The sequence below is a fragment of the Malus sylvestris genome, chromosome 5 (genome assembly GCF_916048215.2).
Source record: "Malus sylvestris chromosome 5, drMalSylv7.2, whole genome shotgun sequence".
Classification (NCBI taxonomy): Eukaryota; Viridiplantae; Streptophyta; class Magnoliopsida; order Rosales; family Rosaceae; genus Malus; species Malus sylvestris.
The window spans coordinates 31,141,617-31,156,752 of record NC_062264.1 but is presented as its reverse complement, the minus strand read 5'-3'; the positions used below and the strand labels follow the sequence as shown (position 1 = coordinate 31,156,752).

The window sequence follows — 15,136 nt, the reverse complement described above, 5'->3', positions numbered from 1 at the left end:
CATCTATAGCTTTAGGACAATGACCACACGCCTCTCTTGATATCACAGGCCAGATTAGTCTTCACTCTTTTTTTATTTATTGCTTTATTTATGGATACATGTGTTTAATGCATTTGGGTATTATTTAATTCTAATTGCTTGAATGGGTATTATGATTATAATCATTTAAATTAGGGGTTTTTTTAACTTCAATCCTTCAAGAAGATTGCAATTTAAAATAAACCTTGTGTTAGATTACATATTGATTATAGTCCCTTGATGTGTCCTTAATTCAAAATAATTAATGTGCATTTTATTTAATGTCTCTCATTAAATATTTAAATTTATTAATATACAAATTTTTATTTATTTTTTTACCAATTTTTCTTTAATTTATTAATTTTATTTAACATTCTTCAAACTTGAAAGACTCAATTAATGTACCTAAATGTTAGTACCAAAATGTATTATATTGAACTAATGTATTTAAATCTTAGTACCAAAATGTATGTTATCTGCACCGAAATGTACTACATTAAATTAATGTACCTAAATGTGTGTACCGAAATGTATGCACAGAAATGTTAATACCGAAATGTATTATATTAAATTAATGAATCTAAATGTATGTACCGAAATGTGTGTATCTAAATATATGCACCGAATGTATTATAATGAATTTAATGTACCTAAATGGAAAAGACCAAGTACATCAAAATATATTGTATAATCAAAATTAGTTTATCTAAATGTTTACAACAAAATACATTACGATAAATGAAATAAAATTAATACATTAAAATTAGGAAGAAAAAGAGGTTATTAATGTATCAAGATACTAAAATTATATTTTGATCTTACTCATAATTTTAGGCTAAAAATCATCTTTACCAAGAATTAGAATGAAGTTTCCTATTTAAATTATCCTACAGATTCGTTAAAACTTCTACAATGTTTTAACTAACATATTCAAACTGTTTTAACAAGGTAATTCTAATATTATATCAATCCCGAAATCTGAATAAAGAGTGGTATATATATGGAGAAGATGGCACCGTCTCAATCGAGGTTGGATCGAACTGAAATCTTATATCGTTGTACCCCAAAGCTTCTCTCCTGCATGTGCATGTGAGAGGAGCAGGATCCTAATTACGAAACTTAATTTTGGATTATCATGATCATGGCTGGGTCCACACTCTACTGCCCAATGAAAGAAAAGGATCATGCACGGTAATTTGACACATTTCCAAACAGTGAGTTTATGTACTACATTGTTTATTAAGGATTATAAGTGCATTTCTCACTCATTTACGAATAATGTATCTTCATCGTATAAATTTTATAATTAGAATCGTTCAATTGTCTCTAGAAAAAATTATCTAAATCGAAGATCGTGAATGCATAAAAAAATATGGAACAAATCGGCTTTACGAGTATGCTTGTTTTCGGTTGAGAAGCCTTTATTGGGCACGGTGCTACTACCCACCTCGAGAGCAAGTAGTCGCTCACTCAGATGAAGGTGTGCAAAACCGCTTTGTAGCTGATTTGGTCTCTGCGCTGCCTCTTTCTACGGTTCTGATGGTGAATAGTCTTCTTGCTTTGTTGGCTTTGACTGCTTTTATCTTTTGTTAAGCTATGTAAAGGCAAATTTATGTTTTCATTGTGCATCTTTGTAGTTGTTAAGTCAAGGATTAGATTTGTTCATTTGGGACTTGTTTGCATCTGTGGTTTAATATTTTGTTGTTGCTGACAGTGTATCAGCTAATCCGAACGACATATTGGTGAGGTACATGATGGTTGTGGCGATGAGTAGTTGCATCAGCAACGAAGTCTAATTGGGCCATCATGTGCTTTGCTTAGGACTCTTTCTTCCCTAGGCCTACTAGCAGTGTTTATTTAAGTTTATCACTTGTAACATTTCCTTCCATCAATGGATCTTATGTTTGACAAAAAAAATTAAATTTTTTTGTAAAGATGATCTTTAAATGGAGATTAAGAATTTGAATGGTTCTAATTGGACAAATTATACAATAAAAACATGTTATGTGCAAAATGTAGAACATGTACATTCCTCGTAAAAATATACAAATATTATCTTTCTTTTGATGATTTTCAGATGCTCATCACATGTATGGTGCAATGGCCATAGTAAACGCAGCAATATTTAATTAATTAATTTAGCTTTAGTGTTGCACAATTGATGGGAGCAAGGAAAGGATAATAATTTACTCAGACTCCCTTTCATTCTATTAAAGCAATAAAATATGTGATTACCTACATTAATGTGCCTTTAGCAATATACCTTTTCTGATTATTGAGGAAACCCCTTTAATTTGTTATTTAATTAGTATAGTCCCCATAAGAAAACTTATTATATTAGTGAGAAATACTCTAAATTAAACAACAGGAAAATCATCGTTTATAGTCAGTGACAGATTCATGAATCTAATTTTGGGGGCGATTGTAAAACATTTAGGGTTTATCAAGCAGCTGATGGACCTATCGTCATCCGTGTTCATATCAACAAATGCCAAAGCAATATGTTGAGTAATGTCAAGACCCCATGTCGAGTACTGTTGTCATCACGTCTTGCCAAATGCTACTGAGTTATAGAATGCAGTGTATCAAACACTTGATGGGCACAAAAAGTCTCGTATCAGACATTTGAAGGGTCTCCGAAGGAGCTTTACATGCATTTTTTCAACTTTTGAATGGTTCCAGGACCACCCGAGTCTTTATGTAAATCCGCTCATCCTTATAACGTAGTAATGGTGATCAAAAGTTGATTCCAAAGTTTTTTTTTTTTTTTCCTAATCAAAACGGCTCTTGAAATATTTTTTTTAGCATTCATTGTGAGAAGCTTATTTGTGAGGAACATCATTTATCAGAATCCAATCCGAATTTAGTCTCATAACAATGTGAATACTATGAAGCATGGTGGTCCATTCTTTAATTTATAAACCACACATGATATGTCCTTACATGACCATGATATATTTTGTTAGGTTTGATAACTTATTGTTTCTTCCAGTCAATAAGAGAGCTCGACAATTCTACAAGGACTAATCGAGCAAATCGACTAGTACTCACTACATATTTTTCTCACCAGAAAAAAAATAAGAAGAAAGGGACTGGTGGGGAAATATGCTCCATGTCCTTTATTATTTATGTAGGTGTTGAGGTGCATTGTTTATTTCAAGCAGCTGGCTAAAGCTATATGCAATTGCACCCCAGCATGTGAGGAAGCTCTTATTTATTTTTTGTACCCGAGTTGGGCATCACAACTTTTAATATGCACAAGAGAGTGGGTAACCACAAATGTTTCTATGACTTAGTATCCGTGTATTGATCGATTGTTATATTCTTGATGGATCTAATGATCTGGACGAGGGAGACATTCGAGCTCAAATGTTTCCAAGTGTCGAACATTTGGACTTTTGTAATAAAATATCGAACAAAAAATAATATTTGTTGATGATACGAGTATACCATTTAAAAAAAGGGATTCTCATTTTTTGAAAAAAAAATAGAGATTAATTGTTGTGGGACTCACTTCAAATTGAACTTCAATTTTTGCAAGTCTCAATTCATAGATAATTTTTAAAAATTCAATTCATTCTGAAACGATGTGCCTATTTAATTATCACGATAAAATTTCAATGTTTTTTAGAGAACAACGTATTCGTCAATTTCTTTGAACTCATTTAGATGCTCAAATATTTCCAATTTGGCTAATATTTTGCAAGAATGATCTATGAGGTGCAACTTGTAAAATAAACAGTTCGAATCGTTAAAACTTGATATGGTGTGGACCCCATAACTAATCCCTATTTGTAATAAATAAAAAATAAAAAATAAAAATCTCTTCCCTTAAAAAACGATATTTGATTTTTTGAGAGTATGGTGAAGAAAAATGAGGAAGAGGATCCGAATTTATAGAGATGAGACTTGTATTGATAGGCGGCATAGGTGATCCCACATAAAGTTTACTGATCAAAATGCATATATTGTTGTATTGTTTTTGTGTCATACATACTTGAGAATAAGATATATCGAATAACAAAAGAAAGATGTTGGTGGTTAAACCGACCCTTTAAATGAGAAAAATGCATAGTAAATCTAATTAGCATAATTCTTATGTGGAGATGGATCTCATGTAGCATAAGTTTGACTTCGTAAGTAATATTTTTATGCGGAAAATGACATTTCAACAGATATATAAACATGTTAAGTTTACAATGTGAATTAAATATAAAAGAAGGATTTTTCAAAAACCCTTGCCCGAGTGAAACTAATACAACAACAACAACAACAACAACAAAGCCTTTTCCCACTAAGTGGGGTCGGCTATATGAATCCTAGAACGCCATTGCGCTCGGTTTTGTGTCATGTCCTCCGTTAGATCCAAGTACTCTAAGTCTTTTCTTAGAGTCTCTTCCAAAGTTTTCCTAGGTCTTCCTCTACCCCTTCGGCCCTGAACCTCTGTCCCGTAGTCACATCTTCGAACCGGAGCGTCAGTCGGCCTTCTTTGCACATGTCCAAATCACCAGAGCCGATTTTCTCTCATCTTTCCTACAATTTCGGCTACTCCTACTGTACCTCGGATATCCTCATTCCCAATCTTATCCTTTCTCGTGTGCCCACACATCCCACGAAGCATCCTCATCTCCGCTACACCCATTTTGTGTACGTGTTGATGCTTCACCACCCAACATTCTCTGCCATACAACATCGCTGGCCTTATTGCCGTCCTATAAAATTTTCCCTTGAGCTTCAGTGGCCTACGACGGTCACACAACACGCCGGATGCACTCTTTCCATCCAGCTCGTATTCTATGGTTGAGATCTCCATCTAATTCTCCGTTCTCTTGCAAGATAGATCATAGGTAACGAAAACGGTCGCTTTTTGTGATCTTCGCTAGATTGCTCCGGTCATTAGTGTGGATAAGTATATAAATGGATAGAGATAGGAAAGCAAACACAAGATGTACGTGGTTCACCCAGATTGGCTACGTCCACGGAATAGAAGAGTTCTCATTAATTGTGAAGGGTTTACACAAGTACATAGGTTCAAGCTCTCCTTTAGTGAGTACGAGTGAATGATTTAGTACAAATGACATTAGGAAATATTGTGGGAGAATGATCTCGTAATCACGAAACTTCTAAGTATCGGAGTGTGGTGTCGTCTTGACTTGCCTTATCTGTCTCATAGGTAGATGTGGCATCTTCTCTGGAAGTACTCTTCCTCCATCCAAGGGTGGTATCTTTAACTGGTGGAGATGCACAAGGTAATGTATCAATTTCACTTGAAGCTTACTTGTAGTTTCAGGCTTGGTCAAGCGCGATACAAACCATGTAGTAGGAGTCCCCCAAGTCGCCGAGCTAGGGGGTCTGCTGAAAGAGGTGACAGACAAGGTAAGCAATCAGAGCTCCGACTGATTGTTCACCTTCTCCCCATCTTGCAGCAGCATGAAGGATAAAGAGAAGAAAAATGAGAAGAGATGATATGAGATACTTTTGCTTTTGAAGAAGTAACTTTCCACAGGCTTATTCTTGAACTGAGCTGGAGGGTTTTCTGGTTTCCTCCAGAGTATAAGGCCGACTGAAGAATTTGAGGGTCAAAACAAGTCCATCAAATCTAGAGTACGTTCCACCCTGCTGATATGGGATACTTTTGCTTTTGACAGAGTAATGGATGTATCGGCACGTGTGCTGTTACGCTTGTCTCCACATGCTTCCTTGTATCCTTCGCACTTGCCCTATCTGTTCCTCAAGCAGATGCGGAATCTTCCCTGGAAACATAAGATGTTAAAGATGAGTACTCGAGAGCAATGCCAGGTAAGTAATCAGGTAAGGGGTTCCAGGCAGTCAGTTCCTGGCTGGAAGCTTGATTCCAAGTGCTGACTGATTGCTCTCTTTCTCCTTGTCTTGCAGGTAAAAACAAGGCCAAAAGAAAAAACAGGGAAAAAGCATGATATGGGATACTCTTGCTTTTAACCCTGATGATATGAGATATTCTTGCTCTAGTATAGCTTGTTTGCAGAGGTATTATCGGGGGGAAAGAAAGCTGAATATTTCGAAAGGCTTGGTCGGGAGTGCCCTCTCAGATATGATGAAGGGTTGAGCATTTTTGCAGGTCTGCCTGTCCGTTGGGGATGGAGGTCGACATATATAGGAGTCTCCCTAACAACAAGTAGTAATGCTATTCCTTTACCCTGCTTGGTCATAGCACGGTAGTGGGAGCTGCCAGTTTCACATGTTTTAACTCTGTCAGAGCACTTTGAAAAAGTGGTCTGTGGTATCTGGCTCTCGAGATTCGGAGAACGATGCCTCTTCGATTTTTGAGAAAGCAATCATGTTGGGGGTCTGACTCTCGAGATTCGGAGAGCAGTGTCTCTTCGATTTTTGAGGAAGTAATCATGTTGGGAGTCTGGCTCTCGAGATTCGGAGGGCGGTGCCTCTTCGATTTTGGAGCAAGCAATCTTGTTGGGAGTGTTGTCTCGAATGTGAGTAAAGGTTGGACATGTTTGCTAGTCTACCTTGCCACGAAGCACAAAGGTTGACACATAGGGACTTTCCAATTATCCAGCAATGGTACTGTTCCTTTACCCTCTCTTCGATTTTGAGAAAGTAGTCATGTTGGGAGTCTAGCTCTCGAGATTCGGAGGACGGTGCCTCTTCGATTTTGGAGCAAGCAATCTTGTTGGGACTGTTTTCTCGAATGTGAGTAAAGGTTGGGCATGTTTGCTAGTCTACCTTGCCACGAAGCACAGAGGTTGACACACAGGGACTTTCCAATTATCCAGCAGTGGTACTGTTCCTTTACCCTTGTGGGTAATAATACGGTAGCTAGACCTTCAAAATTTATGTGTCTAAACTTTGTTAGTGTTGTTTCTTTGCTATTCTTTTACCTTTCTTGGTCAGAGCGATGTAGTGGGAGCTGCAAGCTTCACGTGCTCAACTTTGGCAGAGAACTTTGGCAAAGTGATCTGTGGTACCCATGAGTTATTGTTGCGTGTGGGAAGTGGGTGATTGAACAGTAAGATTCATGTGCTTTCTACTTCACCAGAAGTCTTCGACAGAATGCCCATAATTTCTGCAAAGCTGAGTGTGCGTGTGACAGGTGCTGACAAGGCTAGAAAAGTAAGTGCCTCTTTGATTTCTGAGATCGGCCCTCGTGGTCTCTGAGCAGCCCAGCTTTTGAGAAAGCGAGCGCCTCTTCGATTGATTCGGAGAACGGTGCCTCACCGATTTTTGAGAAAGCAATCATGCTGGGGGTCTGGCTCTCGAGATTCGGGGAGCAGTGTCTCTTCGATTTTTGAGAAAGTAATCATGTTGGGAGAGTGGCTCTCGAGATTCGGAGGGCGGTGCCTCTTCGATTTTGGAGCAAGCAATCTTGTTGGGAGTGTTTTCTCGAATGTGAGTAAAGGTTGGGCATGTTTGCTAGTCTACCTTGCCACGAAGCACAGAGGTTGACACACAGGGACTTTCCAATTATCCAGCAATGGTACTGTTCCTTTACCCTCTCTTCGATTTTTAAGAAAGTAGTCATGTTGGGAGTCTGGCTCTTTAGATTCGGAGGACGGTGCCTCTTCGATTTTGGAGCAAGCAATCTTATTGGGAGTGTTTTCTCGAATGTGAGTAAAGGTTGGGCATGTTTGCTAGTCTACCTTGCCACGAAGCTCAGAGGTTGACATACATGGACTTTCCAATTATCCAGCAGTGGTACTGTTCATTTACCCTTGTGGGTAATAATATGGTAGCTAGACCTTCAAAATTTATGGGTCTAAACTTTGTTAGTGCTGTTTCTTTGCTATTCTTTTACCCTTCTTGGTCAGAGCGATGTAGTGGGAGCTGCAAGCTTCACGTGCTCAACTTTGGCAGAGAACGTTGGCAAAGTTATCTGTGGTACCCATGAGCTATTGTTGCGTGTGGGAAGTGGGTGATTGAACAGTAAGATTCATGTGTTTTCTACTTCCCCAGAAGTCTTTGACAGAATGCCCATAATTTCCGCAAAGCTGAGTGTGCGTGTGACAGGTGCTGACAAGGCTGGAAAAGTAGGTGCCTCTTCGATTTCTGAGATCGGCCCTCGTGGTCTCTAGGGAGCCCAGCTTTTGAGAAAGCGAGCGCCTCTTCGATTTCTGAGATCGGCCTTCGTGGTCTTTGAGCAGCCCAACTTTTGAGAAAGCAAACGGCTCTTCGATTTCTGAGATCAACCCTCGTGATCTCTAAGCAGCCCAACTTTTGAGAAAGCAAACGCCTCTTCGATTTCTGAGCAGGCGCCTCTTTGATTTCTGAAGCTCCGTCGAGTGCAGATTTTTATAGGGGCTGGCATTAAGTTCCAAAGCACACTTGAATCTCCACCAGTAGAAGCTTCATTCTTGCACTTCTAAGATCTTGATTTGTCCGACCTCTTCTCTCTTCAACACCTTTGAAAATGTCTGGCCCCTCCGACCGTCGTTTTGACTTGAACCTTGTTGAAGAGGCAGCCCCGCCTTCTCCAGACAACATATGGCGCCCATCCTTCGTCTCCCCAACTGGTCCTCTTACCGTTGGGGATTCCGTGATGAAGAATGATATGACCGCTGCGGTGGTGGCCAGGAACCTTCTCACTCCCAAAGATAACAGACTACTTTCCAAACGGTCTGATGAGTTAGCTGTTAAGGATTCGCTGGCTCTCAGTGTTCAGTGTGCAGGTTCTGTGTCTAATATGGCCCAACGCCTATTTGCTCGAACCCGCCAAGTTGAATCATTGGCGGCTGAAGTGATGAGTCTCAAACAGGAGATTAGAGGGCTCAAGCATGAGAATAAACAGTTGCACCGGCTCGCACATGACTATGCTACAAACATGAAGAGGAAGCTTGACCAGATGAAGGAAACTGATGGTCAGGTTTTACTTGATCATCAGAGATTTGTGGGTTTGTTCCAAAGGCATTTATTGCCTTCGTCTTCTGGGGCTGTACCGCGTAATGAAGCTCCAAATGATCAACCTCTGATGCCTCCTCCTTCTAGGGTTCTGTCCAGTACTGAGGCTCCAAATGATCCCCCTCCGGTGCCTTCTCTTTCTGGGGCTCTACCGACTGCTGAGACTTCTCCTAAGCAACCTTTGTGAAGGCTCCCTCTTGTGTGTTTATTTTGACTCATGTATATGTACATATTTGTAGCTTATCGGGGATATCAATAAATAAGCTTTCCTTCATTTCAACGTATTGTGTTAAATACACCAAAGCCTTCTTCGCTAAGTTCTTTGAATTTTCTTTTGTTGAAGCTTGTATGTTGAAGCTTTCTGAGTGGAGCATGTAGGTTGGGGTAGTGTTCCCTTAATTTCCCGAGTGAGGAAAACTTCTTGGTTGGAGACTTGGAAAATCCAAGTCACTGAGCGGTGTGAAGGAAAAAGAAATTCACATGCTTCAACCACACAAATAAACAATCAATTAAAAGTACGATCTCCAGGAGCACATTCTGTAGGTTCTTAGAATCAAAACATTTCATTTACCCAAAAAAAACACCAAAGTAAGTCAAGTGATGCACAACAACATTAGCTTGCCGACTAACGTAGAACTTTACAGTATCCTGGAGTCTTCAATGAACACCAATCACTGAGTTATCGAGTTCTTCCTTGTGTATCCTTCACAACTTGAAAACTATGCATATATAATATCTTTCTTCCTTTTAAATTTTGAACACTACTTCATTGCTGAAAGAATGACACCAACTGTTCACACATAGATACGTGTCCAATTATGATTTTCGATTTCAATTATTTGAACACGTATCTATTTGTGATTGGTGTTCATCATAACAGCAGCGAAGTAGTGTTCTTAAATTTTGGACATGTATTAATTTGTTTGTCGGCAAAAGATTAAATTCCCTCACACAAATGAATTAGCACGAAAATCTCAAATTTTTATCAACAAAACAATGAGAGCAACAAGAGAAATGGAATAGATACAAATAAAAAGGTGGTCCAAAACCCTGGCTGCTGCTTTGAACGAGTTAGGGTGTCCTTTCTCTTCTTTCTCTTTCTCTTCGCCTTGTTCGTTCTTAATAGAAACGACTTAGAGAACTTGACGTCCCCAAAGAACAAGTAAACTCCCGGATCCTTCATTTTCACACAACTCCCGTGCAAAACTGAACTGCTGGCTCCCTGAACATTGTTGTTTATATAAATGTTGATGCAGCAACAGTCACTCGATTCAGCTCCGATGCCCGGACGTATGGAAAATGATGCGCCGGTGTTCTTCCCTTGTAAGTTGATGCGTTCAAAGAAGCCATGGTCTGCATTTGGTTCCATAACGTGTTTTGTGGCTCCGTCAAGCTATTTTCCAGACTATATATAACTCCAAATCCTGCTCCTTGGCTCTTGCTTCCTTTGCTTGCATTATGAGTTTCGCATATAGACTTTCCGAGAAAAGCCAATTATTCCTCGTTGAACGACTTTAAGCCTAACTAGAATTTTAAGAAGCGAACTGCATTTCATTTCACACTAAATAGTGCTATTTCCTTTTACAATGCGATATTTCGATCGAGATCTCATAGTTAGTGCAAGGGAGCAGGCACACGAACCTGACCAACTAACCGCAACCCAAATTTCCAGTAGAAAGTGTTATAGATCACAAAAATACCACTAATTCTGCGAAATTAGAATCTAAAGCATTTCGCATAAGTTCGTCATAGTTCATTTTTATATGATTTTCTCATGTTTTATTATGCATCGAGTGTTTTATTTAATTAATGGGGATGCAAAGAAAACTACGAAACAGAATCTATCAATTTTAATTTATGAAGGGTAATCTTTAAAGACAACAAAACTCTCATCATTTTTCCCATCCCACTACTCGAGGACGCATGTCAAGAGAAAACAGATAAAAAGATGCATCAAATTCCCTTCAGGCCACAGGGCTTATGAACAAGCACAACAAAATGATGCCGGATGTGCTGGAATTACAAATGGTCGAAATTCGGTCGATGGTGACAGATACAAAACTAGAAAAGAATAACTCTCCATATCTTTTATTTCTTCCTACTATTTCTCTGAGAAGCAACCCCCTTTGAAAACCTGTCATACAAATCGTAGACAATCGTACTATTAATACAATTATACCGAAATACCACAACGAAAGGAAAGAGACGTTTGGATCGGGAAAGAGAGAAAAAAGAAAGAAAGATGAAGCATACGTCCTGCAACCCTAACCTGATTACAAGTTTGCAAGTGGGTTGTACTGCGGACTTGAAAAGCATTTGGAAATTAGAGAGCCTGAGAGACTCATGGCCAAGCATCTGGAGACACTCTTTCACTGACTGTAGAACCGTAATTTGGGCCACCCTTGCGAAATTGGATAAGATACTCAATAGGGTAACCCTTCAGCTTATGGGGCACAAGTCCAAGATCACTGAATGTCAAAGCTACAAAGAGCACCACAAAATTGAGAAAATGAGAAAACCTACCAATCATAGGGAAAAAAAAGGGGAAGACGGAACTACCACATCCTAAAATTTATTAAACTTACCATTTTCTGACACAAGTGTATCTGTAGCTTGGGCAAGGATTTGATCTCGGTTGAAGATTTCAGGATTAGGTAATGGAAATGGAACTTTGTTGAGCAATATTTCTCGTGGAGCTCCCATTGCCTGGAACAATCAAATCCATAAACATTGGCGGTCAAGTTGATAAAAAAAAAAAAGGTCGTACCCAGTGCACAAGGCTCCCGCTTTACGCAGGGTCTGGGAGAGGTGAATGTCGGCTAGCCTTACCCCCATTTTATGGAGAGGCTGCTCCCAAGTCTCGAACCCGAGACCTACCGCTCATGGGCGAAGGCGGTCAAGTTGATAAAAATAATTAAAAAAATAAAAAAGGCATACATAGGCATGCCTCTAGGATATTGAGACCAGGCAACTGACATGATCATAAACACATACACAAGACATGATCATTAAACAACATTGAAGTAACACCATTATATTTATTTCGGTGTGGGGGGAGGGGTTGAGCTTGGCTCTTACGACTGATTACAGATTACTCTTGGCAACCAAACACACTTGCATTATCAAGATTAACTGTTTACCTTTGCAATTGGGAGAGGAACCTTCACGTAGCGAGGCCATTCACGGATTGTATCAAACATAAGCTCTGCCTGCAGTCCTTGGGTGCTTAGTAAGAGAAATTTCATGTCAATGCAAAACAACTTACAGATGGGAAATTACCAATTGATGCATTGTAAAGACCTCAGGCCCACCAAGTTCATAAATTTTTCCCATGCTGGTACCATCATCTTTCAAGGCTGCCACGATTGCCCCAGCAACATCAACAACATATACCGGTTGGAATCTGCATGGAAGTTATTGCAAACAAAATATCCAATGAAGGTTCATAAAAAGATATGTGCATGAGCAATTTTGTTAAATTACAAAATTTGAAAAATTAAAATAAATTGGCATTCAATTGATAGATTGAAGGCATACTTCGTAGATCCATCCCCAATAAGCGGAAGAAAGCCATATTTTTTTGCAAAAAAGGCCCAGCGATTCAAAATCCGATCCTCAGTACCAACCATCACAGCAGGTCTCAAAATGGTGGCCTATTGATGAAAGTGAATGTTAGACACTGCTCCTTTAAATAAGCATGCCAACATACAAGAAGGACAGGAAATAACTCTACCTCAGGCAATTCACTTAAAACAGCTTCCTCTGCAGTAGCTTTAGTACTTAAGAATCTGGAGGGGGACGAGGAAGATGCCCCCAAGCAAGAAACTTGAATAAATCTCATGATACCCCCATGTTCTTTGGAAATCTGCAAAATATAGAGATTAAAAAGAAGACCGATATGTGTCTAACAACAAAACCTGAATAAATGACATCCAACTTTTATATCTCCACTAGTTGGATATTGAACAGAATTTCAGATCCCGAAAGACACTTCTATCTATCTTGAAAGAATAGTCCAATTGCAAGCAGGCTAAATAGCTGCATCGCATACTGCAACTTGTGTGTAGAAGTGTATTATACACAACAAACTATCGTAACTGTCAAAATAATCTTGATAAACACTTTTTTACTACTTTTGTTAAGGATGATGCTTTGCTTACCAACTTTTAAGAGAAGTAGATGGCAGTAGGATCAGAAGCAACACAGGAACGAAAATAATGTCATGAATGTCAATGCAGGATACCTACCGTTGCCAGTTGTTGTGCCATGGAATGATTCACTTCCTCAAAGCTAAAGTTTCTTGTCTCAAAATCCCTCCCTGCCAAGCTACAAAGTGTTCCTTCATTGAATCCAAAGATTAAAGTATCTTTAATATATAAAGTCACGACTCAAGAATGCATACCAATGAGATTGATAACCACGTTTGCTTTTGCCATGACTGCCTTAATTGAATCTTCATCTCGCGGATTGTATTTCATTGGTACTATCTGAGTAAGTGAAATGTGAGAACATCAGGAACATAATAATTGAAGAATGGAGAAAATTACTTCCCCAGTCAAGAAGGAACATTAACTAAGAAACAGCACAGATAACCCTACCTGTCCCAAATCCCCCATTAACTTGAGGTGACGATGGGAGTCCTCAGAACCACGGAAAGGAACTAACACCTGACTTCCCATTTTGGCTGGAATAGAAGTAAAGAATCAGCACGAGCATGCATGATAGATACTATAAACACTTAGGGGATGTTTGGTATTCTTCTTGAATCTGATTTTTGAAAACTATAAATTATCCTCAAGGTAAATGCCAAACAATCCATTATACTTCTGTCATTTTTTCAAGGATAAAATACAAAATCACACTTCCCCAGATCAAGTTCAGTCCAACAATCACCTACTAGAAATGTTCTCAATCATAACAATCACAGTCTAAAACAATGCATACATGCAATTCAATGGAATTCCAATTAAAAGCATTTATTGACAGTTAGCTCACCAAGTTGTTGCACAAGATAACGCCCAAGGAACCCCGTAGATCCAAAGACTGCAGCAACAATGCCACTGAAAAAAGACAGATTATTTTCTGAATAACATAAACAACACAATCATGTGAAACACGTACAACCGAGTTTTGATATGTATGTTTGCTGGGTTTTCTCTATCTGCATAGTTAAAGCATTATTAGCACATTATCTTCACTCTTCCCCTGGCACATTCATATAACATTTTTGTTTTCTCAAGAATTAAGCTGGTTATTTAGCTTCTTAAAAGTTGCATTCCACCTCCAATGACAACTTTACTTACTGAGAAAAAAATAAGAAATCTATCCTACCCTAATGGGCTCATATAGTTCATATATTCGATAAAAGAAATAACTTCGACAAAAGGTTTACTTTTCCTACCCTTTCCCTGAAAACTAACGGAGCAACAACAATTAAACATTCTAACTCTTTCAATAATATTCAATGCAGTAAAATCAATTTCGATAAAAAATTCTAACTTTTCCTACATTTTCTAAGAAAACAAACGGAGCAACAACAAAAGGCTTCAACTTTCCAGACTGATTGACGCGTAACGAGAAATGAAAAATTGGAGGGTTACCTAACAGATGATCTTCCACCTGTTCCCTTGCGCACAAGGTGCCCCACTCCCTTGGTGGCGAGGGTAGATCCGTATTTTGGACGATCAGCTCCATAATCTACAAAATTGACAAATTGAGACCACCAAATTAGGGGGAATTCGAAAATCAAACCCTAGAAATGGAGAGAAATGAGGGATTTTTACAGTGATCGGAAAGGGGGTAAATTGACTTGAGCGACGAGATGGAAGATGATTGGGTCAGATACTGGTGCCCAACGCGCTTCGAGACGGCCTGCATCGTGCTCTCAGCTGCAGGTTCTTCAGAGTGAGCTAGAGAGAGAAAGAGAGGAGAGAGAGAGAGAGACCTGTTGGATGAAGAAGATGGGTGGGATCGGTTCTGAGTCGAGTTCTAAGTTGGGCATATGCTTACTTTGGTTTGGGCCATGATAAACTTTGGGCTCTCTACATATGACCCACTTCTTTTTTCTTTCCTTTTTTTTTTCTTTCTGAATTAAATTAAAAAGCGACATCATACTCCGAACTAATCTATAGAGTCGGAAGCGGGTTTAATCTCGAAAGCATAAGAAAATACACCCACGTTACCATTATATGTTGTCAAGATGTCAATTTGAATAACTTAATTGAATGGACTT

General features: G+C 38.9%; 1 protein-coding gene across 1 annotated transcript; it reads right to left on the bottom strand.

Moving 5' to 3' along the window:
- Nucleotides 1–10,732: 10,732 nt before the first annotated feature.
- On the bottom strand, nt 10,733–14,885 carry LOC126623795 (NADH dehydrogenase [ubiquinone] 1 alpha subcomplex subunit 9, mitochondrial-like). Its single transcript, XM_050292776.1, has 13 exons — nt 14,688–14,885; nt 14,505–14,601; nt 13,900–13,964; nt 13,503–13,588; nt 13,307–13,391; nt 13,152–13,222; nt 12,638–12,769; nt 12,442–12,557; nt 12,184–12,307; nt 12,045–12,113; nt 11,490–11,610; nt 11,174–11,385; nt 10,733–11,038 (listed from the first exon to the last, which is right to left on the bottom strand). The coding sequence occupies exons 1-12, from the start codon at nt 14,779–14,781 to the stop codon at nt 11,246–11,248; spliced, it is 1,200 nt and encodes a 399-aa protein (XP_050148733.1). The 5' UTR covers nt 14,782–14,885; the 3' UTR covers nt 10,733–11,038; nt 11,174–11,245.
- Between the last annotated feature and the right edge of the window lie 251 nt (nt 14,886–15,136).